We start from the raw sequence: 27534 nt of genomic DNA, 5'->3' as shown, positions 1-27534 counted from the left end.
CAAGTAATAGACACACCACAGAATCCAGTTTAACCCAGTTTCCATTTGACATTCTAAGAATACACACATTCACAGTGCTTGGAGAAAAGCCCAAACAACTCCACCTCCATTGCTCCCATTCCATAGAGCAGCTAAATAAAGCCCACTGTAGGTATGTTTACCTGCACTGCCACTGTGAGGCTGAATTTCAGATATGCCCAAATGTACTTCACCACTTCTATCTTAGTACCTGACCTGACTCAGCAAAGATGCTGCTTAGCACATGATTTGACTGCTTCAGTGCCTCACTACTTGTCACAGACAGTGCCAGAATTTACAGTGTATTCCATCTACTCTGGCACCAATTACTGCACCCTCAACATGTAAAAAGGAAGAGAGCTCATGATATATCAAGCAAAATCCAGTGGAACTACAAACTTGAAATTCAGTCAGGGAACCTGGAATGTCTCAAAATAATCAAGACAAACCTTGCACAGTAAGTGCAAAAGGTTGCAAAAACCACATACTATAACTGCAACAGAAATGAAAACAACAGACTTTTACCAGAGAGCAATTACAAGAGACTAGGTAATACACATTTTAAAAAACATAACTATAAGGCAAACTTGATATAGTGTCTTGTGGAGGATGTTCTGCATGAACAATGAAATCCTGCCATAACCTCAAACAGCAAGTTTTCTAGTTATTAAGCATCCTAATGCACAAACCCCACTGTACAAAACACATGTCTTCCTAAAAAAATTTATTTGTATTGATTTTTATTTGAAAATGGAAACATTAAACAGAGGAAAGAAATTAAGGTGGGTTGGAAAGGTGTTGGTTTTGACTTAAATCATATGGCAGCCAATGGGTGAAATGAAGTTGGAAAACAAATATGGCATTAAAACAGATACAATTTAGTTTAAGATGTAAAATCACTAGGCTGAAGCAGGAATTCAAGAGAGTAAGACCAGAATTCAAGAGGGTATTAAATATTTTACTTTCACTGATGTCACAGTGTGGCCTGTTGGGCAATAGGCACATTTCCTGAAACTGATGTGTAATCGAGATGGCCTACAAAACAAGAGAAGGATTGGGTCATGCTTTACTTACAAACGTAAGATAATTGCAGATACTTCTCCTGCTAGAACACAAGCATATTAATTCACAATGTCTGGTGACTCAGGCTGCACAGTGTTTGGGGTTTTTTTTTTTAGATAAAATAATATAATGCCAGTTATATTAGATTTGCTTGAATAAAAGTGTATAAATTATTTCTGACATAAGCATATCATTATAAACCTACATGTCAGTCAGACTCAACATCAGAAAATAAGGACAAATCATTATTTTATAAAATTCTTGAAAACTGCTTCTTTGAAAAGCAGTCAGGTCTGATCTTTCACAGGTGCTTTATAATTCTGTGGTACTGGCTGATTTCCCAAACTTTTTGAATGAGTACATTTTCAAGACTGGGAAGTTTTTTACTCTTAGTCTTTTGTGAATGAAGAAAACTATGTCTGACTCAAGATGACATCCCAGTGACAAAGGTGAAACTGCAAATCTTTCAAAGTAGTCCTGTTGTAAATCATTGATTATTCTGCAATTTGTAATCAAAACATGTAATTGACAATCTGTCTTATGTCCCTCCAAGTCAAAGAAGGGAGACTGCCCATTGAATTAGACCTTCACACTAGACAGTTCTATGTAAGAAAAATTAAAATTATAACCGTAAACCTCATGTTACATTACAGAGGTTTAAAAAACAAACATCAGTGCCCCTAAGTTTATATAAGCATTTTGAAAGAAAATTTTGTTCTATTTTTACTACTATACTATAAATATATTTTATTGTGGATAGTTTTTTTCTGTTTCTGTGGTATAAGGGAAAAAAAAATCTGTGGGAGTCAAATAATTAGTCACAGGGCTCAACTGAACACCCACTTGACATAATTAGGAACTGTCAAACAGCACACAGAAGGCTATGTAGTCCAGAGGATTCAAACTGATTTATTATTCTGTTCTCAATCTAAAAGACAGCTGATGAGGTTCAATTTACACTTGAAGGAATGCTGCAGATTTCCTCCTCCTGGAACCTTGGTGGAAAAGAAAGGCTGGCTGGATGTTTGAACAGCACTCTCAGGCTTCAAAACAAAGTCAAGACATTGCTCTTCTGACTGCAAAAAATACTCAGGAAACAGCTCTCCTGCTCCCCTAGGAGTGGTAACTGAAACAGGCAACCCTTCCTCAAAGAGAAAAGATTTTGGCCTTTAATATACTGGTCAAGCCACTAAAACAAGGAGAGCTTATAAGCCAGTTTTCCCTGCCACTGTTTGAAAGATCAGAAATGTATTGATTTAAGAGCAGCAGATGGTATTGCATTATCCATTACTTTGGACCATCCAGCACCTCCTGTGCTGAAATAATATATAATATTGGGCTAAAACACAAAAGCTACTCCCCTAGAAAGCTCTGGATTCCATCTTCTAACCTTTCTGAAAATTCACCACTGCCTTTGGTAGATTAAACTAATCATTAAATATTCTTGAATATGCCTAGATGCCACTAACAGCAATTGATTTGTATTTGTCCATCACCACAAACAGATTAGGAAGTCCAGGATCTCTCACAGCAAGGACAGTACATCTCCAAAACAATCTGTGCATCTTCCTTTTGGCACACAAATCATTCAGTGTCACTGATGGCATATTATCAAGCACTCTATTTTTTGATATGTGGTCTTTTCCCTACTGAAATAAACCAACTCATCCAACATGAAGGCCAGTAAATCCATTAAAAATAATTGTTTGTGATTGTGTAATTACTTCAAATTCTTTAACTTGTAGTAGCTTATTGACCAAAGAGGACTTCACAGCTTATACAAACATGGTCAATGTCACAGCATGAGATTTTTAATAGCTACAAGACAAGATCTTAACTCCTCTTGTTTACCAAATAAGAGTACAATTCCAGTTCATCTGCTTTTTGGACCAAAGAAGTCCATTATTGTCTGTCCTTCACTGTCAAGTTTCAATTATTATACTTAAGATACTTTGGAGGGAAAAAAATTACACAAAAAACACAGCATCTCAACACTTCTTTTTGAAGTCAAAACCTTTAACTAGAAGTTAAGCATCTCTTGCATCCTAAAACATCCCCAATATTATGGGAATTTTAACACTGACCAACTACTTAAAGCATACCACAATCCAGACACAAAAATCTTAGGCTCTCTCTCTTTAAAAAAGTCTTTTCTTTTTGCTATAGGTGAGAAACGGCAAGCACGCAACCAAAAATCACATTTTATGTACATTGCTTAATCTTCTACACAAGTTCTTCTTGAACAGCAAAGGATCCAACTATAATTTAACATTCAAGGACACACACTGTGCCCAAACAAAGTTATCCTCTTTGAATCCTAAAGCTTAAAGAACAACCACACTGGAAGTTTCAGGAGGCTTTACACTACAGTGCTTTCCACAGTAAGAAAACACCACTACACCTGAACTAACACCTAAAATCTGCCAGAATGGGTCTGACTAGCTTATTTTTTAAGAACTGTAAAGTTCAACTATATTTTAGATCAATTTTTCAAGTGATAATGAGATAACCTAAAACATGAATGCAATTACAATTTGTCAAACACCTGTAGCAGTCTTGCATGCACACGAAAAATTGAAAACAAGGAGCAGAGAGAGTAGCCTTTGGAAGAAGACTGGTACGCATGATAAGAGGACAATTTACTATACTGTGAAATGTGTGAAATAGCAGAATACCCACCATGTACATGAGAATGTCTCTAATCATCACCATTGCTGTTTGGTGATCATTCCAGGCTTGGTTTAGTGTTTGTAGAAAGTTGTTATTCAAGGAGTTTAACACATCTTCTCGCACCTGAAGTGGAAAAAACAAAAGATATATTGACATAAACTCAAGTCAGTTTCTCCTGCAGCATTTAAATCTTAAACTTAGCTTCAGCACAAGAATTCTTGCTCCTCTATGGACCTGAATTTTGCAAACAGGTTCTTGCTTTTTCTGGGTGCTGACTATCCCTACCTTGTATTTCCCTTCTGTGGAAAAATAAGTAAGAAAAATTATGCTAGAAACAAGAGAAACAAAATAAACATGGGTTTTAAATTTCAAAGGAATTCCTCAAGTCTCAAATGTTAAAAATAGTCTTTGACAGCTCCTCAAAGCTTTCATTTCCTGTGTTACAGTGCTTCAATTGCTGGCAATTTTACTATCACAAGTAATTTCAGAACATTGGGTAGTAGCAGTAAATGCTACAAACAGGAACAAGTACAGGTGGAAAATTTGCCATGATGACATTTAGAGAGACAAGCTGAGATAGCGTGAAGATACAGCAAACAACAGTTCTGAAAGGAACCAATTGCTTGGTAAAGATCAGACTTATAATACCAACAAAAAGATTTCATAGAAAAAGAAAAGTCATCTTTGTTTTTTATGAATGTATTTGCAATTTAATCTGTCTCATCAACTTCAGATTTTAAGCCTCTTTGCCACCACTCTCCCTACTACTAAAAAAGCCCATCCAGTTTCACATTTTGATTTTTTCCAGTAGGCATACACTGCAGTGCTCAAATTTAAAGTAATGTCAAAGAGAAACCTGTGGGAATGTAAAAAAAATTGTTCGAGTTAATGAAATGTGGGAATTGACTTTTTACATAACATGCCAAATATATTCTGCCCACTGTTGTAACCAAACAGAATGATCACATTCACCGATTTGGACTGATACTTGGCAAATAGGGTAAATTTCAGTACAGAGACTCAAACAGGAAAACAAAACACACATGCCAGGCAGCCACAAGCTGCACTAACTTCTCATGCAATCACCTGACAGGCTTCATTCTGTCATTCCAGTCTTATGAAGTTATTAGGCCAAACCAGGGTAACAGAATCCCATCTGCCACACTACTGTACACACTCACAAACTCAGATGAGCAAATCAGAGACACAGCGTGGAACATCATCCAACACAATGGTCTCAAGGATGAAAGGGATGAAGGAGAAAAGGAGAGGAATGTACGTGCAGGAGAAGAAAGATGAGAGGGAGGAAGGAGGAGAAAGAGAAGAGTGAGGAAGTAAGAGGGGAATGATGAAAGAGGGGAATCTTATCCCAATATTATTCACCTTGTTACTGCATCTAGGCAATACAGGTATGCATAAGTTGTTCAAAGCTTTCTTACATCTTCAAACACCTACTCTGCACACCTGAGTAAGGCCTCTCTCGCTGCTTTTGGAAAACATAATATGCAGTTATAAGCACTGCTTAACTGCATCATTCTTTCTGATCATGATCATCATTTACCCTTTGGTCTCCCAAATGTGTGCTCTGTTGTCACCCAGTCCAGGTAGTTTTTAGCCAAAACATAAATACACACTAAAAACTTCAGCAGACATACTTGTGAAGATGATGCATGATCCCCCAGAACAAGAGAAACAAACATGACATGGTTGCTTTCACTTCTTTGGTCAGTATGGAAAAGCTTTAAAAACATTATTTGGTAGTTCACCCACACTGATAAAATTTACCATAGCATGATTAGATTATAAGCACAAATAACCAAGGGTAGTTACTGATCAATTTTATGATACCCTTTACTTTAACAACACAGAAGCAGTGTGCCCTTAGAATTGCTCACATCCCACATCCATCACACTAATCCTGCTGGGCCAGCCAGTGCCAAGTCACACAGAAGGGGGTTGATACTTGCCACCAGGTAACAGTGACAACTTCCTTCCAAGCAGACACTGGCACGTTCTGCAATAGTGGCACCTCTGCTCCATATGGTGTGCCACGTGGATTTCTGGAAATGGCTTGAAATTCAGAAATGGGTGCTGTACAGAGCAACCTTCAGAGTTTCCCTGTGAAGCTTCTCAATTACATTCTTCTAGGTTTATTTGAAATTGCAGAAGAGGCTTGGAAAGGCATTCTTTCAGCTGCTACAAAAGCCAACCAAACTACTGCCAAGCAAATTATCACTTCCAGCAACTTTATAGTTAACAAGTGTTCAACACATTTCTTGTATGGGCCATTAGTTCAGCAATACTACAGGGAAACTGCTATAATGCACAAAACATCTCAGGCATGCTAAGGTGCAGAGTCACACCACTTTGGTAGAATAAATGATCTGAAGTAAAAAAAGTGCATACTCACACTCTTTGAACAAAGAGGAGACACAGCTGCTACTCTGCCAAAGCCTTAGAAAATTTAAAATCTCAAAGATTTTTATCAGCAGAATGTTACGTTAAATTAGCTGAGCTTGTGGTGATTTCTGAGACAGTATTTGCAATTATGAAGTAAATTGCAGGGAAAGCCAGCTTAAATAGGACTGTCCATATACAGATGTACTTGAAAATAAATTAGCAACTTCGTAATATATGTAAAGTCGTCTTATAGTTACAAGGATGAAATTTTGTGTGTAACTTCAGGCCCAACTGAATTTTCTACTGGATACAGGTCTTCAGGAAACACAGAAACCTTCCCCCAGTAAGAGTAGTTTGTTGGCATAAGCTTTCAATACTTTTAAATAACTCTTGATTAAGTGTACATAAAGAAGACTTATGGCCTACTATTTCTATCTTACAGGGCCTGGCCTGATGAAGCAGCACAAATAGTTCAATTATGTAATTTCCACTACTGTAAGGACAGCCAGAACATCCTGAGGGGAGCAGCAGTACAGAACAGCACTTTCTGAACCAAGGCCTCAAGCTCTAAGAACTTTTATTACAGAGTTACTTTTAAAAAAAATCTGAGTAGTCTAAAAGATAGTATTCTAAAAATCTTAGGAGTCCCAAGTAGGTTAATGGATTGACTACCAGAAATGTCTGTTCATCCCTGCAGCTATCCTACTGCTAAAAGGAAGAAACAAACACTGAAGAATACTGGGGATTCTGAACAGTTATGTACTTTCGAGCAATTCCCTCACATCCTTTTGCCCTCCATATAATAGCAGACTTGCTCAGGATCATCTGAAAACATCATTAAGAAAATAAAAAGGCAGATAACACTTCATACATTGCCAGTCAGGCTCATTCTAATGCTCAGTAGGTAATTTGCCTCCTACACAACTTCTCGTGTCATTCCTCCCTATTTCATTGATGTTATGGAAATAATTTCAAACACCCTGATGGAGATGACTCTCATCTCTCCCTTTTCTCTGCAACACTAAGATAACAAATTTTAAAGCTTGCGAAGGACCCCAGACATAATTTTCTAAGTGCCAGAGTAGACACACTTCTTTCAGCCTATACCTGCACCAGCACCCCACTCCTGCACCGAGCAGCTCTGTGCCCTCCTGACCAAAGGTGCTCTCACTGCCTGTACTGTTACTCTGAAACAGCAGGTACTGGACAGACCCCTGAGGGGCACCACTTGTCACTGATGGCCAATGAGACTCTGAGCCATTGACCACAACCAATGGGTGTGACCATCCAACCAATTTCTTATCCATTTAACTCCACTCCTTGAATCCATCTCTTTCCAATTTACACACAAGAAGGCTATGGGGGACCGTGTCAAAATCTTTACAGATGTCCAGAGAAATGACATCTGTAGCTCTTCCCTTGTTCACTGATGTGGTCACTCCTTCATAGAAGGCCACTGACTTGGCCAGGCAAGACCCACCCTTAGTGAAAATGTGCTGGTTGTCCCAAATCACCTCCCTGTCATCTATGCACCTTAGTGTAGCTCCTAGGAGAATCTGTTCCATGATCCTCCCAGACACAGAGGTGAGGCTGACAGGTTGTAGTTCCCAGGATACTCCGTTCTACACTTCTGAAAGATGGGTACAATGTTTCCCCTTTCCCAGTCACCTGGAACTTCCCCTGACTGCCATGACTTCTCAAGTATCACGGAGAGTGGCTTGTTCACTACATCAGCCAATTCCTCTCAGGACTCTGGGATGCACCTTATTGGGCCCCACTGACTTATGCACGAAACGAACATTAAAAACATTATCCTCTAAACTTTTTAACTTTAACTTTTTTTTTTTTTTTACTTAAAAGCAAATGATGTTGCTTATCATCAAATGGTTTAGAGAGCTGTAAACTGAGCTTTGTGTGTTTTAAAAACACTTAACATTTGTATGAAGTAATAACAGACTAGGCTTGAGAAGTGTGAAGGAAGAGTGTCCACATCAAGCTACAAGATTGTCAGTGGGCAAGAAAGGGAGAAATTAGTGAAGCATCAGATACACAGGAATTAAATACCTGAATTAAGATGAAAGGTTTCAGTACTTTCAAAATCCAACAGTACTTTTAAATAGCTCTACATGTACCATACTTAAATAATGATGTCAATACACAGGTAAAGACAAGTTTTAGCATGCTCTTACCCTGTAGTAAAAACAAGGCAGCTCAAGAGAGCTGACTCGTCTCAGTGATGCAGAGTACCTGACTTACTACAGCCTTTATCCCACAGCCAGAACAGGGTGATTTAGAACTGCAAATCATTGGGGTCTGCAAGTCTAAAACCAAGCATTCTTGATAATAACTTGCTTGCATGCACCTTGTATTGATCATATTTGCACCTATTATTTTATTTACAATTAAGCTGTCAAGACAGTGCACGGCACTGTTTTCTTGTTGAGAAGCTAAATACTTTTCTCATTAGTGTTTGATTGCTAATTAAAATGCTGAATAAGCACAACTTTCATCTGGCAATTAAATTAGCATAAATCATAAATACAGCTCTTATCCATGCCTCACCAAAAATGAAGGCTTGTGCTTTCCAAGATTTAAAACTATTTGTAAAAACAATTGAACATATACAAAACAACAACATATACAACTGCCTCTACCTAGTCTCTTCATCTATTCTTAATTAACCAGCATGACTAGAATACCACAAGAATGCAGCTTTTTCTACAAAGATAACCTGAACATGTGGGCAGCAAATGACAGTTATGGCTCAACGATTATTGCAATTTCAAATTTGGGGTAGGCTCCTCAGCAGTGCTCCCTGAACTGAGTATAGCTCTTCAGTAAAATCTATTTATCTGCGAACACTTCCATTTTTATTAAAGTTAAAGAATTTAATGAACAATATTTCAGTTGGCAAAATCCCCCTCTTCTAAATTCTAGCATCCACCACTGAATCTCTTGGAAAGAGACAGCGAACATAAGAGATTTTGCTAAAATTTCTATGACAAAACGTGAGCTTAAACAAAACTTCTTTTTTATCTATCTTAAAACAAGTACCAATGGCACAAACAGAAGATGCCATTATAGAACGGATCCTATTCTTGATAAACAGTGCACTATCTTTTCCATACTTCCATCTATATATGCCTCAACATAATGTGTCTAAGCAAACATTCAAAAGGGACAAGCAGTAGCTTTTAGCCTCTGTAAGTTTCTTATTTTTCAGATATTTTTGGCATAAGTCACATTTTTTAGTCTTTTCCTTGGATTATTTTAAAGGCTGGCATCATCAGAAAAATTTAGCTTTTTTTATAGCAATTAACTACTAAAACGCAGTTAACCTTTTTATTTGAAAAAGCTTTGGTCATCTTTTTTCACCCACACACATAGATGTAATTTGATTAATCACATTATAGATCAGAATATTTGGTCATCAGAGAAGATTTTTTTTAAAGGACCAGATACAGAAATATTAAGTGTCAGAAAGGCACTTCTCTGTACTGCTATCTGCGCAGGCCTCTCAGCCTCTGCACTGAAAGTACAAACTCAAAATCTTCTGCTCCTTTGTCAGCCTGCCATAATCAGCACTTCAGAATAATTAATTCTGCAAATGCATAATTTTTAATATGCAAAATAGTTAGGAACTAAGATAAGTGGCAGAACACCTAGGAACAAAGATAAAAAGACACCCATCAAATTAAACCAGGATAAACTAAAGCCTAGGAATAATAAAAGTTTAGTGTCACAATTATTAAGTGCATAAACATATACAAGAACAAGGCAAAAAAAGCCTCAGCCATTTGCCACATTTTATATGAATAGTACAGATTATGAATGCACAGATAATGAAACAAGAAGTTTTTGAGAGTCACAGATGTGCTACAATTATAGAACAGAACTGCAAATTATTTAACCACTTCATAGAAGATGTCTCCTCTGTTGCACACAGTAAAAAAGCCCCACATTCAAAGCACTTTTAGACTATACTTATCTGGACCACACCTTTGAAAACTAGGATTTTACAAAAGAAATAACACATTTCTCTGCCACAGCAGTAACTGCAGTTGGAACACACAAAAAAAGTCCCCAAGCATCCTGCATTATTTAGCCATAAATCTCCCATCCATTCTCTGTAATTCAGCCAGAAGTAATCATCCAAGACACATGATGGTCTCTGACTTTCCTTTTCAGATCTTATAAAAACAGGACAAAAATCTTGATACTCCATCTGAACCCATGGCCAGAATATGGGATGAAAGTGGACACATACCTCTCTGCTGTGGATGTTACCATGAGGAGTAAGGCAGGTACCTCCCATAGACTTAGAATCCTATTGCCATGAAAAAATACCCAGAGTCCTAAAAAGTGACTTCTAACTTTTTCCACTTACATATTTATTAATCAATTCTAAACTCCTCTCAAAGGCTAAAGACTTCCATGGTTAAACACGAGACCTGAAGATGATAGATCTTCAGAAAGTTTCTGCATGTCATTTTGACTGACCTACATGGTTTTGCAAAGGCTGACATGGCAGAATGTGAGCTACTCAGGACTTTTGCTATTGCTGAGTTGCTGTTTTAGAACAGTGCCTACCGCCTCTTTAAAGGGCATAATCCCAGCACAGCTGTCTCATTAACCTGGAAATTATTTCATTAGCCTAGAGAAAACAAGTTCTTACACTGGTATTTATTTGTTCCACAGGTGAAAAAAACTGACTAGGAAACAAGACAAAATTTGGCCTAAGAAAGTCACAAAATGCCACCAAAAATGACACAGACCTTTAAAAAGATTAACAGCTTTTAATAGTTACTCTTCAAAAAAAAGTCGTTTCCTGTTACACTCTTTCAAGTGCTTCCTATGGTCTGCCTTCCATCTGTAATTTACAACAAACAATACCTGGAACATGAAATCATTTGAGCTTGTTGTTAGCTCTATGCTACCATTTTTGAGAGAAGCTACACAACTGCAACGCAAGGTAACATAATAAAGTTATATTTTCTGTCATTTAAATAACTGTTCAGAATTCTTTCATATAAGACACTACTATTTTAATTCACAAATGGACAAACCTTGTTTATTAGATGCTCAGTGACCACTTCTCTTAGTCCAGTGTAGAGTTTTTCACCATGTTTATGCAACACCATTGTATAAGCATTTCTATACAGCTCCTCAAAACTGAGACCACTATTGTTCTTACGCTGAATCTCTTGGATTGCATTTTTCAGAAGATCCCAAATGCTGTTCACATATTTCTCATCCATAGTCATCTGTAAAAATAAAACATCATATTATTGTTTTGAATAAAAAAAAGAATATAGATAATATGAGGTAATTGCTCTGCCCCATCTTGTTGACTCCATTATCATAGGATTTCTCAAACTTTAGTAAAAGAAAAACAGTATTTATGATACTAGTACAGATATCAAGAATATTTATGAAAACTAATTTGCAAACGTTTAATGCTTTCTTTGTTTCAGAACTGCAATTGCCCAGAATCCAACTCCAGAGCCTTTGGAGGTGGAAAGGCAGGTAACTGTGGACAAAAGTCTCTTCTCCACTCTTCCTCCACAGGTTGACAGTGACAGATGGTTAACTCTCATTCCATATTAACACATTATTTGGCACCTCATAAAATGTGCTGCAATACTAATCTGCTTCACCAGACCCCAAATCAACCAGTACAACAAAAGATAATAATGTCTGACACAGATTTAGCGAACATGGTCATCTGCTTGAGCTAGCTGAGGTACTAATGGCCGAAGAATTACACAACTACAACACTGTACCTACAATTTAAATAATCACAGGTTCCACTGAAAACCCCCACAAGTGCTCAACACTAACACTTGCATTGAACATATTCCCTTTGCACAAATACAAATAAATGCCTTTCTAAATGACATGTACCAAGCATTAAGCATCTGCTTGATCTGTTATTCAGATGCTGTAAACTTCAGTAAACACACAGACAGAAAGAAAAAACAAAGATTCAGAGAAGGAGAAAAACTCTTACAAGAAGTAGTCTCAATACAGCAGCAAACTTCTATCTAGTACTTAGTGTGAATCATTTCACACTCGTGCTTTACCACTGCAAAGGTTCTTCAATATATGATGTTTTATGGATAAAGCAGTATCTGGGATTGCAAGTAAGCATAGCAAAAAAATATCAGATGCCAGTATTGCTTGAAGCCTGTGATTCAGCCAAGTCTTATCACCCAAATGAAAAAAAAAAAAAAAAAACCAAAAAAACCCAAACACTTAAACTGAACCAATTTTCAAAGCAATGGTTAAAGTTGAGTTTGGTTTAGTTTATACAAAACCAAGAACATATTTAGCATTTTATAGCTAAAGAAAAGGGCTGAAGAGAGAAGGGAAAAAAGCTGCTATTGCCAGAATTACTACGGGAAGTGAAAATATCCCAGAGTCTATCAATACTGTCAAAGTAGTCTTGAAAATAGGAACTGAAAGTATTAAAAGAGGAAAGAATAATGGTATGACATTACAGAGGAAAATCACGACCAGCCCTAATCCACCTGTCCTTCTCCCTCCAACAAAACCCCCCAAGTGAATAGAGGAAAGATATGAAGACTAGATGTGATTGCATTTGTAATCAAATAAAATTATTTAGTAGAATCTTTTTACTCAAAGTATATTTTTACATGTATTTTCAAAATATCGTATCAAGTTTTCTAGGCATGATAAATAACAATACAGCTCACAATAAAGAGAAGCCATTCACTGCCTTGGAAGGGAATGGGCTGCTGAATAAAATGAAAACAGGACATGCAGTTTTCTATCCTGTGCATCTTTTGGAGTTTTGGTTAAATACAAAGATTTTTATTATAAAAATAATCCTGTTATTACTTTTTTCTCTCCTCTAATACCAGATCCACTTGACTACTAAACTCTATGTACCCCAAACTTAAGATGTGCCATTATATATTTAAAAGTGAAAACAAAATAAAATCACAAACACGTTGAAAAAATTTTAGCTCCCTATCTCCTAAATGTAAAGCCTCAACCTAACAGAGGAATGGTGGATGGAATGTCACAGGTCCCTCCACACTTCCTTATTCTGCTATGCACAGCAATGAAAGGTCAGTAATTTTGTTTTTAATTTGCATTTGCTACATTGGTGCTCCTTCAGGGAAGTTATTTTCTACAGTCTTCCTGAACTAGCAATTTCACAAGTACTGATAATGAAGGCAACCATTTAGATTTGCAGACAGCAATCCAAGTAAAAGCTTTTCAGCTTTCCTTGCATAAACCCAAGGTTTTGTTTTCAAACAAAGAGAGGCTCCCTCTGCTAATTAAAAAACTCTCAGCCAACACAAGCTTTTTATCTCAACTGCAATTTAATTGCACTCTGTATTCTGAGCAAAGGTATGATCTGTATAAACCAGGCAAGTCACTGGGCACCAGTCTGCAGAGGTATTACAGTGCTCCTGCTTCTGGGTTGGTCACAGAGAACATCTCTGTACGTTACACACAGAGATAAAGCAGCACATCTGGTAATTCAGATCCCTTCAGCAAAAAGCTAAAAGCAAACTGTTAATTCTTGTACTTTTAATCCAAATGCTATAAAAAAGGAATGATTGCAGTATTATTTGCTCCAAAGCCCTGAATACAAATAAGAACACAGAGCTTTTTGCCACTTAACAATTGACATTCCACGAGCTACTCCCAACAGCACAAGAAAGGTCGACAGAAGGTAATTTTAAGGAGTACACATCTCCATGAGGTAAATATTTGAAAAAGTACTATAAAATTATCTTATTACCTTTTAGGATTAAGCATTAAAAACTCTGCTTTTCAATGCAGCTTCTTATTCTGTTTCTGACTGAGATTAACATCAGTGAGGTTTTATGGGAACAGATTTGCTCAAGTTCTAGAATATCACATTAGAAGAACACTGTCTTCCAAAAAGACCTAGCATAGCTAACTTGTTTGCAGCAGTGTTTTCTAACAAAGCAGACTCCTAATACTTTAAATAATTCCATTCTATTTGGCAGTAAGTCACTGCAGTAAAGTTTGAGGAAAAATGTTTTATTTCCTCCCTGCTGCTGAAAAGTTGATTAGCATTTGAGCGGAAGAGATCTTCCTGTATTCTCAAGGGTATGTAAGAATTGCAATGTACTCTTGGATTATTTAACTCACAGGTTCATGTCTTTTCATCCCATTCCTTAAGTCAGGCTTGCAGGCAGATTTAAAATCCAAACAAAAAACCAGTAAGTTTTTGATGCTACTAGAACACTGGCATTTTTCAAAATTCTCTACAAAAGCATCACTGACAGCACAACTGCAATCCAAATCCCCCAGTCTGACCCACCAATGAAGATTTATGCAACTCTCTAGAACCCTAGCAACGAAGTCTGTAAGTGATCCTCTTCCACAAATACAGGATCAGAGCCAAGATGTTTTTCCCAGATTTCTTCTAAAGGTTATATTTTAGAACTAAAATCCACAGTTAGAATACAGTTGCCTTACTTGTGTCTTTGTATTCTTGCAGATTTAAGCAGAACGCAGATTGCTGCTTCTGCTGGTCTTTGAAAAAAAACCACACAGGTTTGGAAAGGCTTTCAGAAGCGAAATCCCAGTCATTTCAGTAGTGTCTACACCCAGATTCACCAAGATAGCAAGAAGCCAGTGTCCAAGCAGAGGAAACGTGTTAATGTACTCACACTTATCTGAACATTACCTTTCTTGGGGAATGGGAAAGCAACCAAGTCTGTTATTGGCAGGAGAGAGAGCTGTTTATAAGAAGCCGCGGGTTGGAAAACTTCCACACACTGCTGCCCAAATGCTAATGATTCAAAGATGCAACTCGAGCACAAACATCTGAACTCAGAGTGTAGCACAAGTACATCTTGAGGAAATTAGACTAAAATGTCAGTGTACATGAAAGTACAGTCATTTCACAAAAAAGAGACTACAAAGGACTCAAAAGGTCCTTTATTCCACAGTGCAGGATCAGATACACTCAAGCCCTTTCCTTTAACAATGTCTGTCTACTCTATTAAAAGCATCAAGTCAAATAAACCATCACTGTCAGCAATCTATTGCTGTTATCACCTGTAAAGCAGGTAAAGCTGGCAACAGTCCTGAAGAGACTTCTCAGTCTCTCCCTCCTCAAAGCTTACAAGTACCACCTCTTCCAAGTAATCTACCACAGCATTCAATCAGAACAAGCAAACAGCTCAATTCTCATTATTTTCTCATCAACGTGTAACTTCATACAAAATTTTATCAGCCCCCTTCTAGACATGTAGTTCAAAGAGAAGTGCAACATCCTTCCCTAGGGGGAAGGAACAACCCCATGCATTAATGCCTGCTGGGGAACATGACTGGGCAGAAAAGAACCCAAGGCTCTTGGTGGACATCAAGTTGATGACAAACCAATGGGCCCTTGAGGCAAGGAAGATTAATGGTATCCTAGGCTGCATATGGAAGAGTTGTCAGCAGGCCAAGGGCTCTCCTCAGCACTGGAAAGCCACACGTAGAGCACAGTGCCCAGTTCTGGGTCCCCCAGTATAAGAGAGACACAAACACACTGGAGACAGTCCAGTGAAGGGCCACTAACAAGCCTCTGGAGCATCTCTCATAGGAAGGACAGAGTCAGCCTCTAGAGCCAGCCTAGAGAAACCCTGCAGACATCAAATCAGTATACGTAAAATCCAAAAGGAGGGTGTACTGAAGAGGGAACCAGCCTCTGCGGTAGTGCAAGTGACAAGAGCAGACACAGCAGGCACAAACACAGGAGATTCCTTGTGATCATCATGAAAATTTTTTTGTTCTATGGGTGACCAAGTGCTGGCATGGGTTGCCCAGAGAGGCTGCGAAGTTCTCCATCCTTAGAGACATTCAGAAGCCACCTGCATACAGTCCTGAGCAACCAGCTCTAGGTGACCCTGAGCAGTGGGGCAGGACAAGATGACTTCCCAAAGTGCCTTCCAACCTTAACCACTGGGTGATCTGGTGATACACATTACAGCTGTAGGCTGAGGAAGCTGGAAAACCAGGGCTCTCTGTGGACACGTGACCTTTTCAAACTGCCTGTACCAGTCTTCCAATGGAAATGCAGCGTATGGTAACAAAGGTGAGCAACAAAATACTTGTGGTCACCAGTGGAACCCGCTGTTTGCTCCCTAGCTTCTACCAACGACAGTCAAAAAAACAACACTAAAACTCCCAGATTCAGGAACTTCCAACATACCTGTTGCTGGAAAACCATATTGCTTTGCAGAGAAATAAACGTTTTGGGGTATAATTTCTATTCTCTTTACTTTAACTTCTACAACAGTTTCCTCTGAACACAACTTCATTCCATATTCGTCATTTTTTTCCTTGCCATCATTTTGCCCTTAACACTACACAGCTACACTAACTTAACACAGCTCGCTCCTCTTATACAACCATTCTTGAAATGCTGTGAATTGCAAGGAAAAATTACAGAAGTAAACTGCTAGGAGCATTCTTAAATCTTGATAGTTTATGCCAGCTTTAAGTACTTATTTAGTCTTCTTAACAAGAGGGGGTTAAGAAAGAAGCGAGGAAGAGGTAAACAGATGTCCTACAGAGTGTCAGCAGGAGGATCCCCAGAAGTCCACCAGCAGCAACAGGAGATACATGAACCAGTACTCCCAAGATCAGTGGACCAGACACAGCTTCTTATCCTTCACGCAGAAGAAAGTTCTAGACAAGTTCTAGGAAGTTCACACAAATATCTCAGACCAAAATTGTTAATCTCAGAAGTTTTAATAGACTGTCAACACATTTGCAGGTCATTTTTACTCTCAAACACTACTACTCAGTTTTTCTACAGCATAGCTGGAGAGTGTTTACCACAATTCTACACATTAGCAGGTGAAACATGTCAGTCTGGAAGTGATTACTGCAGAACAAGGCTTCTCAAAGTTTTCAAAAAAAGCAACCATCTGCCTCATTCCTTCCCATGACATTCTTCACATGTCTAATACCACAGAGCACTGGGACAAGAACCAACTGGAATTAGAGAATACAGGTGTTTATGCTCTCTACCTTGAAGGAAGTGAGGGAAGTGAGGAAATGAGTGGATACCAAGAATTAAAGTTAGCCAGCAGTGCTGGGAGTAGCACCTAATTTGCACCTAATAATTGCCACCTATTCTCACTCCCCCATTTCCTATCCCTCCACAGAAAAAATGAGAAGGGTCTGATTGCTGTTATCTAAAACTGCCACCGCAGGGACACAGTCCTTGAGACAAAGGAGACTGTCACCAACATTGTTCCCTTCCACTGCAAGACAGGGCATCCATCAAGATGGTATTAAATTGGCTGTTACACAGTAACTCAGTATCCTGAGCCTGTATCCTTCATTCTGGATGCAGTTTGGCTGAGGTTATCCAGAAAAGGGCAAGAGCAGTACATTTTCTGCCTTAGAACCTAATAACTATTTGAATTTTTATAAACCCTTTGAATATTGTTAATTTAAAAGACAAGAATTTACAATGACAGAGATACATTGTCTAGCATTTGCTCCAAGAATATCTCTGAAAAATGGCATATTAAGATATGGAACTACATTTTTTTTCAACTACAGAGTAGATAAAATGTACTCCTATTAATGTCAGATGGAGAATTCAATGTCAGCACTTATCTGAGTTCTGAAGTTTTCCTCACTATGTAACAATGAGTATATCTGGAAGAGGATGCATGGGCTACACACACTCTCCCACAAATAAAAACAACTTATCTCCGAACAACCAAAACCACCACAAAGAAAGTTCCACAAAGTTTCTCAACTGTGTTATCTGAACAGGTTGACTGTGACACACCAAAGGCATGACTGAAGGCCAAGAGAAGGAGCATGAAGAAAGTAAGGGGCACCCTGTCTCACTGCTCTTCTCCTGCATCTGGGCTGTTAATCTTAGGATATCTGCCAAGAGTCACAGGGAAGTCATAGAAATATTCTATCAAAACTGTCCTAAGAATAAGTAGGACACCTTTTGCTCCTAGGTGACCTTTAACAACAATTGAAGATGCCAATACAATATTATCCACATCTCCTAAGGAGTGTCAGGAAATGCCTATTACAGTATTATACTTCCTCAGAGGGTGTGTGTGGTGGGGGGAATCAATGCCTATAACTTGCTTATGACATCTGCCAGTTGTCATTTACAAGATTAAATACTGACACAATTTTTAATACCTGTGTTTTGTTCTTCACTCTTCCCGTGGTATTCAAGTATTGCTATTGTTTGGGTGGGCAAAACCTACACTAAACTTCTCCAGATTCCTCCTGCAAGGAATATTCACAGCCTGCACCATGTTCCATTCCAGGCTCAGCAGATGAGCTGAGGAACCGGTGCTGAGAGATATACTCTAAAGGACAGGGAAACAATCAACTCTACTCTCACCCTCAGAAAGGCTTGAGCCACTGCAGGCAGGGCTCCACGACAGTACTCAATCGGTAACAGAAATACAGGAATTGCAAAATCCACCTCTCCCTTCCCAGGCTTAACTCAGCAGAAGCAAGCAGAATCTGCAATGAAATCAAAGAGGACTCCTCGACTGAAACATCCAAGAACTGGAGTATTTTAGATGAAACCCTTTCCTTCTCCACTTGGCTTGAATGGGTTCTGCAGCACTGAAAATCTGTTCTGCCAGTATGGAGCAGTTGGGTTAAGCAGCCTAAAAAGTGATAGCTCCTTAAAAGCAGGAGTCACTCCTGCACCACGACTGGCAGATTTGGTTTACTCCAAGGCATTGTCTCAGAGCATGCTGGTCTCACAAAACAAGTGCTGCTTTGGGGTAGGAGCTTGAGGAGGAAGGCAGGTTGGCTGTCTGGTTATGAGCTTTACAGCAAAATGCATTATGCTCCAGGAACTTCCTTTTCTAGTAAATCTAAGGAAAAAGGATTTGTTAATTCTCTCAAAATGTAACACTTGCCTGCGTTATAGCTAGGCCTGAGAGGAGTTTCGCTACACAACAGCAAAATTTAACAGCCTGTATGAAATGCTTAAAACAAATTTTTATTAGAACATGTAATACTGCATCAACAGTTTTGACATACTTAGGCAACTGTACAAAACTGAGGATCAGATACTCATTTATCTGTCATATTTTAGGAACAAATTCAGAAGGATGAGACTTATCTTGAACTATCAACATACCTCTCTTACTCTAGAGTTCAACTTTGTTTTTCCCAAATACCCTTCCTCATCTTTTGTCTTGCAAATCTATGGAACATAAAATGCTGAAGGGGAGAAAATTGAGAAAAAAATGAGAACTTCTCCCAAACACCTGCTTCATCTGAACCGAGACTATGAACTAGGTAATTCTGAGCAGCCATCACTTTCCAGATAATCATAAAGTTTTTGTTTCATTTCTTTCAAAAAATGCAAAAAACCAGAGACATTCTGAAGAGGCAAACAAATAAACTGAAACATGAAGTTACACAGTGGTGATTCTGTGAACAAAGACAATTTTTTTCTTACAGACCTTTGCACATTTTCCCAACACTATCCCATACTAGTGGGCAACTTATACTCCCCAAAAATCAACTTATGGGTTCACTTTGCAATTTATGATGTTCAGCTTACAAAAGGCACTTTCAGTCACTCTATTAATACACATAAAGAACTCTTACGAATACAGACAAAAGCAGAATACTGCTTGTCTGAGTGGGCCAATGAAAAATGAATGCTGGCTCACCAGACTCATTTTTCATCCACTTATTGGTATATACATGGATTCACACAGAGCAGTCTTCAAGGCTCTCTCTATAATCTCTATCAGTAGGTTAAGTAACAACAGGGGATAAAGTTGGTAATGTCTGCATCTGTGATCATATAAACAAAAGTCTTCCTCACTCATCTGCCTTGCTACTTATTTCCCGAAATACCCAAACTGCTTGAAATAAGCATATGCTTTATTCAGCAAGGATTAATGGATGTTGTCCTCCAAGAGGGCTGGATAATGAGGAAAAGCAAAGAATACACACCAAAATAAACTTCTTTTCAACATAAACTGAGGTGCTTCTATATACACTAAAGAGCTTATTCTACCAGTTGCATGCTTTGCCTAAAGAAGACACCAGAATAATAATTAAAACCCAGAAATCCAAGTTTTTAAATAACATCTTTTTCCCCAGCATGTGCAGACAAATCTAAATGCCTTTCAAATATCAAAAGGCATTCACTGTGAATGAGTAAATCTCCCCTGCCACGATGCAATCTTTTGCCCACCTGATATTACATTATGAAACTTGTTTTTTAAGAAGTTGTATTTAAAAGAAAACTATTAATTGGTTTTGTACAAGCTTCTAGAAGAACTGTTAAGAGGCAAAATCTAGGAAGTTCTATCTCAAAAGATAGTTGTCACTGATACAGAATGGAAGTACTTAAACAGCCGAAAGAGTGACATTATTAACCAAGGCTCCTTTCAAAAACATTCAGTGACATTTCTACAGTGCTCATTACTACAGCAGCTGAAAACAGAGGAGGACTATAAAACACCTGCAATGAAAGTATTGATTTCCCAAAAGCACTTCAAACTAACAAGGGTAAAGAAGAGCTGTCTATACTGCTGTACATACACTCTCCATATACACTATATGCTGCTATATATTATCTATACTCTCACTTCCCTGCAAATTCAGAGCTGAAGTCCATATCTAAGTCACAGTTCAGAAAGTTTGATCTTTCACTTTTAGCTTTGGAAATTAACAGAATCATTTTCAGACCTGAAGTAAGTTTTGGACTTATATTTTAGTAGATGTACTGTCACTTATTGTGCAAATAACACTCAGGAAAAAAAGAGAGTGTATTGTGTCAGGATTGCTTAACTAAATAAAAACCCATTCTGAACGAAACAGAGGAAGAAATATAAGGATTTGACACTAAAGATCTATCTACTTCCTCTGTCCTACCCAAAAGAATAGAAATTATTATCAGTATTTTGAAAACTAATGAGAAGTTCAGAGTCCTCCTGACTCACTTCAGAAGTAGTAATCCTAAAACAACTTTCCTCAAACTAAAGCTATGGAAAAAAAAAAAAAAAAGGCTTGTGTAACAGGAGGAAATATGTTCCTGAAAGAAATACAATAGCTTTGTTTCTATGCTAAACAAAGTTGGTGTTAAAAGAAAATATTTGAACCTAATTAGAACAACAGAAGACGGAACAAAGAAAATCTGGATTTCTGGGAGTGAATCATCCCTCTCATTTGTCAGCAGGATCCTGGAGGTCTATAAGGTGTAGGGAAGGACAAGTACAGCTCAGCTGTGTGTCTGTCAAACAGGCTCTTGGCAAGTAAAATGACAAGACATTGCAAACAGTGGCACGAAATTTTATTAACTACTGGGCATGGCTTCTCCCATTTATAAATGGGGCCAAATCCTAAAAATTTCATTCAAGCCATTTAGCACTCCACTGCAATAAAAGCTTTTAAGAGGCAAGGACAAGCTTTTCAAAACCTGAGGACTGTGTGACTGTGAGCAAACTACACAAATTACACTCGCTTGCAAATTTCCTCAAAGCTGCTTACTTGGGATAAGGGACCATGTGCAGGCTCTTACACTCCAGGACATGGAAGGCGGCTCCTTCCTCTTCCACTGGAACCACTTCCAATTTACTAAAGACTTGAAAGCAGAAAGGGAAGGTGTTCGCTTACATATAACATAACAAGATTTACTAGCAAAGACTGAAGATAGCTGGAAATCTCAAATTTCAGTGGGATTTAGGCCCCTGACTCTCTTCATTTCCTTTTACAACACAGGGAGCTCAGCACTGCAGGTGATGAGCAGCAGGTTGTCCTGAGTGCCATACCTGACAACAGGTCACTGTCAGCAGAAGCAGCACCACTACACCCCAGACTGCTAAGATCATTCCTAACTCTAAATGAATAGAAATATTGTTTTTAACCTAGTCAGAACAGATTAAAACTTTGATTCAGTATGTGATCATATGTCCATTTAGTTTTTAGACCATTACCCAACAAACATTACAAAGTAGAAATAGAAATAAGGGATTAAATTAATTAGGTTTTTTTGGCAAATCTTTTGTACTGGTGACCTCTACAATATTAACATTATAATAACCTTAAAAAAATAACAGAGATGCTGCATGCCTCAATCCCAGTTAAGAAGAGTCAAAGGAAAAAGCAATGCTAATGCTGTTCTGCACATCCACACCTTCTGTGGAAGGCACTGAGTCTTCTCAGGGGTATCATCTCCCCAAGTGAAAAAATCTATTAGCTCATTAACTTCCCAGCTTTGATGACCTGAATTCAGAAAGCTTCCCTGGACCACAAATAGCCCATTCCTTGCCTACTCAACACTGAAGGCAAATCCCACAGGAATTGTTTCTGCCTTTTTTCAATTAACCTACAAGAAGCTCACTATTTTACAATTGTCCAAAAATCAACACTATGTAAAGAGGAAATCTGTGAAATACACACCAGCTTATACAGTTTGCAGACACATTTCCTGTAATCATTTCAAAACAAGGAATACAATGAATGATGAGGGGGGTGAAGGAAGAAAGGGAGATGATGGGGCTAAAGGGCCTTGAGAGATTTTGGGGGCTTGATGAAAATTCCTCCTCCATAATAATAGCAGCAGAACAATTTGAGAACTTGCACTGGAATAGAAAGATGAAATTTTATGGTAAACAGAAGCCAGCACAGGATGATTCTTTTTTCCCCCATAGCTTACTTCAGGTAGAAGAAGGAAGACACAATAAATCTCTTATAAATTTACAGATAATCAATACCACTGTGTCCTGATAATAACCTCTCTCTGGGGCATTTTTGTACCACACAGTGCAAACACCATGATCACATGCACAGATCAGCAGTGCCTGCAAGACTTAAGAGTAACACTGAAATGAGTGCAATAGAAAAAAAATTACAGCCATGCAGAAAATTAAATTCATGTGTGTAATATAAAAAACCAGGTCCACTCAGATGCTATCAACACTCTAAAAACAAAACTAGTGTGGAAGTAAAATATTTATTTCAACAAAGATGCTTCACTTACAATATGTAAGAAAAAGACATGCACACCCTATCCTCAGACCACATGCAGTCTAAGAAATTAATGTTATGAATTTATTATATAAGCTTGTCCAATTTTATATCATTCACATGTATAATTTATTTCCTTAATTTATGTTTATTCTCATTAGCATTAAACAAAAATTGGCTTTTCCACAAATGAACCTCATTCATAACCATAAACCAATAAAGCAAGTTATCTGCTCACATTTTGCATAGTATTATACCTTATCTAAACTACAAGCAAGACAGTTTCAGCCCTCAAACACTGATTTTATACACAGCTAATTAAAGAATTGAGGCCACTCCACTGCAAACACCATCCACACATAAGTGTTTATTACAGTTTTGTTCTCCTTGCAGTACTCATGTATTAAGTGCATTTTTTGCCTTTCCTAGAATGTTGAAGTCAATATGGAAGTTCTTTTGTTAAGCCATCTAACAGTATTTACTTATGCTGAGATGCCAGTAATTGCACTTTCAGAAAAGAAACATCAGTCATTTAAAAATTCTACTGGCTTTAACTGACCTTCAGAAACAGAAAATAATCATGTGATTAAAAGTATGCCTGGCCGTGCTGGAATTTTCTACAATGCTACTTTCCTGCTCTGTTTCCACAAAACCTGACTCAGAATGAAAAGCATGACCTTACTTCTCAAGAGCTGCTTTTCCACTTGTACAGCTACTAGAAATCAAAGATAAGATCCAGTGAGCATATGTACAAGGTCAAGAACCCATTACAGACTGTAACACAATCACTCTTTTATGAATGGACTCACTCAAACTATCTTAAGAAAAATCTGTCCCAGTCTATCACAAAATGTTTTCACCACATGCAGGGACACTGACACTGCACATCAGTCGTGGTGATGAAAATTTAAAGGCACCTGCACTTGGACTACCTGCCCTACAGATCAAAGCCTAAGACCTCCGAATACTTGCTTGAAATTCTGAGAAACGGGGTCACTTATGCTGTGTGTACCTGTCCAGAACAGATTTAAAGGAAAATTTTGAGAAATTTTACTGTCTTTCACAGAAAAATGGCTAATTTTATGTTACATAGTGCTATTACAATTATTTATGTAGAATATCAAAAACTCTTCATCAGTTTTATAGCCACTCTCACAGAGTTCTCTTACCTACCCCAGAAGGGAAAAATAGTAACTCCTGTTCAATAATGCATTACTATACAACTCGAGTGAAGGGATGGAGAACCCTAATGAAGCCACTTGAAAAAGCTCAGATTGAATTAGCCAGCATAAAAATCCTAACAGGTCACTTCAGCTTTAGCCTTGCAGTCCTGTGCAAAATCAAGCAAATTTCAAATACAGCAAGATTCATAAATGGCACTGCTCCTTCCTGAGCCACTCAGAGACACTGGCTCAAAACTCTATACCACTACAAATGATCATTGCTCAGAACTTAAGACCCAGTTAACAAGGAAAACCGAGAAAATTTGTAACTGAAACCTGAACATGTACAGAACTGATGAATGCTAACAAGATTAAGCAAAAACTAAATGATTATATGCACCTTGTGTTACAAATAAAACAACCAAATAAAAACCCACCTACAACTAACTACTCAGACTGCCCTGGAATTAGTGCTCTCACCTCTTAAAAATTCTAAATGTATTATTAGGACATTCAGTTTGCTCACAGCATTTCATTAAAGAAAAAAATTGTGAAAACTGGATGGATTTCATGAGCTTTAATGTCCAGTAAATAGCAAGTATTTCCATGTTTTTCTTAATTTGCACAAAACCCCCTTCCTTTGAAAAAGAACGTGTTTTAGTGTTTTGGTCTGTTTTATTCCTAGTTTTTAAGCCTACCAAAATTTCAGTTGTGAATGTGAACTCATGACTGTGAATGTTACATGGGTTTAGTGAAGATGCTCTCATAAATACATCTGAGAATATAAAGTAGTCAAGATTCACAAGCCAAGCATGTAAAACATGCAGTTAACCAGGTGATCTTGCAGCACTCGGTATGCTCACATTCTTTTATTCAGAGCTGAAAAACCCTGCAGTAAACCACCCCCCATTCCACTCTTTCCCCACGTTCCATGCCTCTCCCTGCTCTCCCCAACACCTCACACAGGCTCTGAGGGTTACAAGCCAAAGCAGAGCCTCACGTACTGCTTACATAACCTGAATGCTTCAAAATTTAACCACATTTCAGTGTTTTTTCTAGGGGCTATCTGCTCTAAGATGCTCAAGATGGACCAAATTTACACCAACTGCTGGAACTGATAGATCTACACGCTATAGGCTGAAGTATAAATTTAACAAACCTCATCTCAACCTGCATCATCAATTCCCCAAGACTCAAAACAAACCACAGAAGCAGTTGGTGCTCCCTGGGAAAAAAAAAAAAAGCCTTCTGCCTACACAATGCCTAGAACAAGTGGCTGTTAGATTGAGGAGAAAGGAGTGCTGGCAATGAAAATATGAGTCTTAATACTTTCTCATGGAAGAGATGGAGTTATTTACTTCTAAGTTTATGTAACTTCGAGGAAGAAGTAACATCAATCAATAAACAGTTGAAGGAAATGAAAGGTTGTCTGTCTTTCTCCACAAGACGGAATAAAATGAGAATTTTCTTGGGCACAAGTATTTCAAATAAAACTAGTCAAAAGCTTACACGTTTTTTTAAAGACTTGTTCTACTGCAAGTGCACATGTAGAATCTCTCTAAATGCTGTGCAGAATTCATAATGTAACTGTGTAACACTGATTCACCAAAATAGTTCTGAGAACTGGCAAAACACTACTTTGTAGCACTGCTCTAGAGAAGAAAGACATCTCTGCAGGAAAGGAAGCATTCAAAAAACGCCCTCCAACTGCAATGATCAAACCCAGTAATCTACACTGGGTCATGCTGGCTTGCAGAAAGATCTGTCCAACCAATTTGATGGTGACACCTGCACTGAGAGGAGAATGAGCTCTTGCAAAAAAGTTCATTCAGCTTAATGCTGCTTGTTTAAATTTTGAAAATTAATTCCCCAAATGCTTTCTGAATTCCCACATTCTAATTATTTCTGTAAGAAATGTCAGATTCTTTTTACTATGTACAACTTTTCCGTCAAAATACATTTAAGGCTACAGTTTTCCACTAGCTAACCAGTCACTGCAAAACAGCTCAAATAGGAAACATAATTTACACATTCTAGATCTCCCTTACAGAAATCACATCTCTCCAAAAGTTTTAAGTGCAAACCTACCATTTTTGGCACCATTTTTCACATATCAACTAAATCATCTTAAAATCAGATTTGCTGTAAACTTGTTTGAGAGCTTTGAAAGTATTCCTGTAGCCAGCAGTAATGGGCTGAGAGTTAAGGAGTGAGAGCCAATCTAAGTCCCTGAGAGCACCTTTAAATCTGGAAGAAAACAACCCCAACACTTCTTCAAAACAGGTGCAATTCACATTCTGTAGCTGTATCAAACCTGCATTTTCATATCTTACACATGTATTCAGTAGACCACTGCACTCTTCCAAATAATTAAAAAACCCCAACTTACTAACTGCAGTCAACATATATCACAGACAATTACATGACATTTCTGAAATGTTCTTATTTTTAGCATCCATATTCATATCTGTTGCAGTGTGTATGAATTTGAAACAACAAGGTTTGAAAACTGCTTGAGAAAAAGGAACCTTCTGTCCCTCTTCCACTGTTCCATGTATGGCTGTAAGACCACTTTGAACGCTCTCTGGATAGACCTTAGATAACTATGGAACAGCTAGATTTTATGGAGGTGTTAGAAGTACCAGAAGTAGATACTGAAAGTAGCACACTGGAAGTCTTCTGAGCTTAACCTCATGAGTTTGCTTTCCTGAATATACAATGAACTCTCTCAGAAATTCATTTCTGTTACTCTTCCTAGGTTTGAAATATGCTCAAATCTGAAGACTCAGAGAATGCATCCTCATCTGGATTATCACCATCTTTAAGTCAGGAAGAACAAGAGAATGCAAAGTTCTTCATAGTAAGATAATTTATAAATTAGGAAAAGAACAACTGGTAAACATACAGAAAACCATTTTGCTCAGTTAATTTTGATTACTCTACAACCCACTTGTGTACAAGCAAAACAGTGCACCCCATGCCATTGCCCGGAGGTAAGAAAAAGCACATCACAGCACACACCAGGAGCTAGCAAATCTTAATGGATACTTGGGATGACAGATAATCTAGCACCAATTACAAGAATAATAAAAAAGAAATATAGAATAAAACTAATTTCTAAGTATTAAGATCTCCAGGTAGAAGACTGGTGCTTTTCCAAGTTTTGGCCCACTTCTACCAAATTTTTCATAAGGTAGAAAAGGTAAACTTAGGTAATGTTTGG

The 27534-nt window shown here is 37.9% G+C and overlaps 1 protein-coding gene across 1 annotated transcript in view; it reads right to left on the bottom strand.

Annotated features, from left to right (window-relative positions):
- Window positions 1–27534, bottom strand: part of CUL3 (cullin 3) — a 55367-nt gene that overhangs the window by 24871 nt on the left and 2962 nt on the right. The window contains exons 2-3 of the mRNA XM_068200941.1: window positions 11217–11414; window positions 3760–3873 (exon numbers count right to left, since the gene is read on the bottom strand). Coding sequence (XP_068057042.1) covers window positions 3760–3873; window positions 11217–11414 — 312 coding nt within the window. The remainder of the gene's footprint in view (window positions 1–3759; window positions 3874–11216; window positions 11415–27534) is intronic.

The sequence above is a fragment of the Anomalospiza imberbis genome, chromosome 10, assembly GCF_031753505.1.
Source record: "Anomalospiza imberbis isolate Cuckoo-Finch-1a 21T00152 chromosome 10, ASM3175350v1, whole genome shotgun sequence".
Classification (NCBI taxonomy): domain Eukaryota; kingdom Metazoa; phylum Chordata; class Aves; order Passeriformes; family Viduidae; genus Anomalospiza; species Anomalospiza imberbis.
The sequence above is the reverse complement of the archived record's forward strand: the minus strand, read 5'-3'. Positions and strand labels throughout refer to the sequence as shown.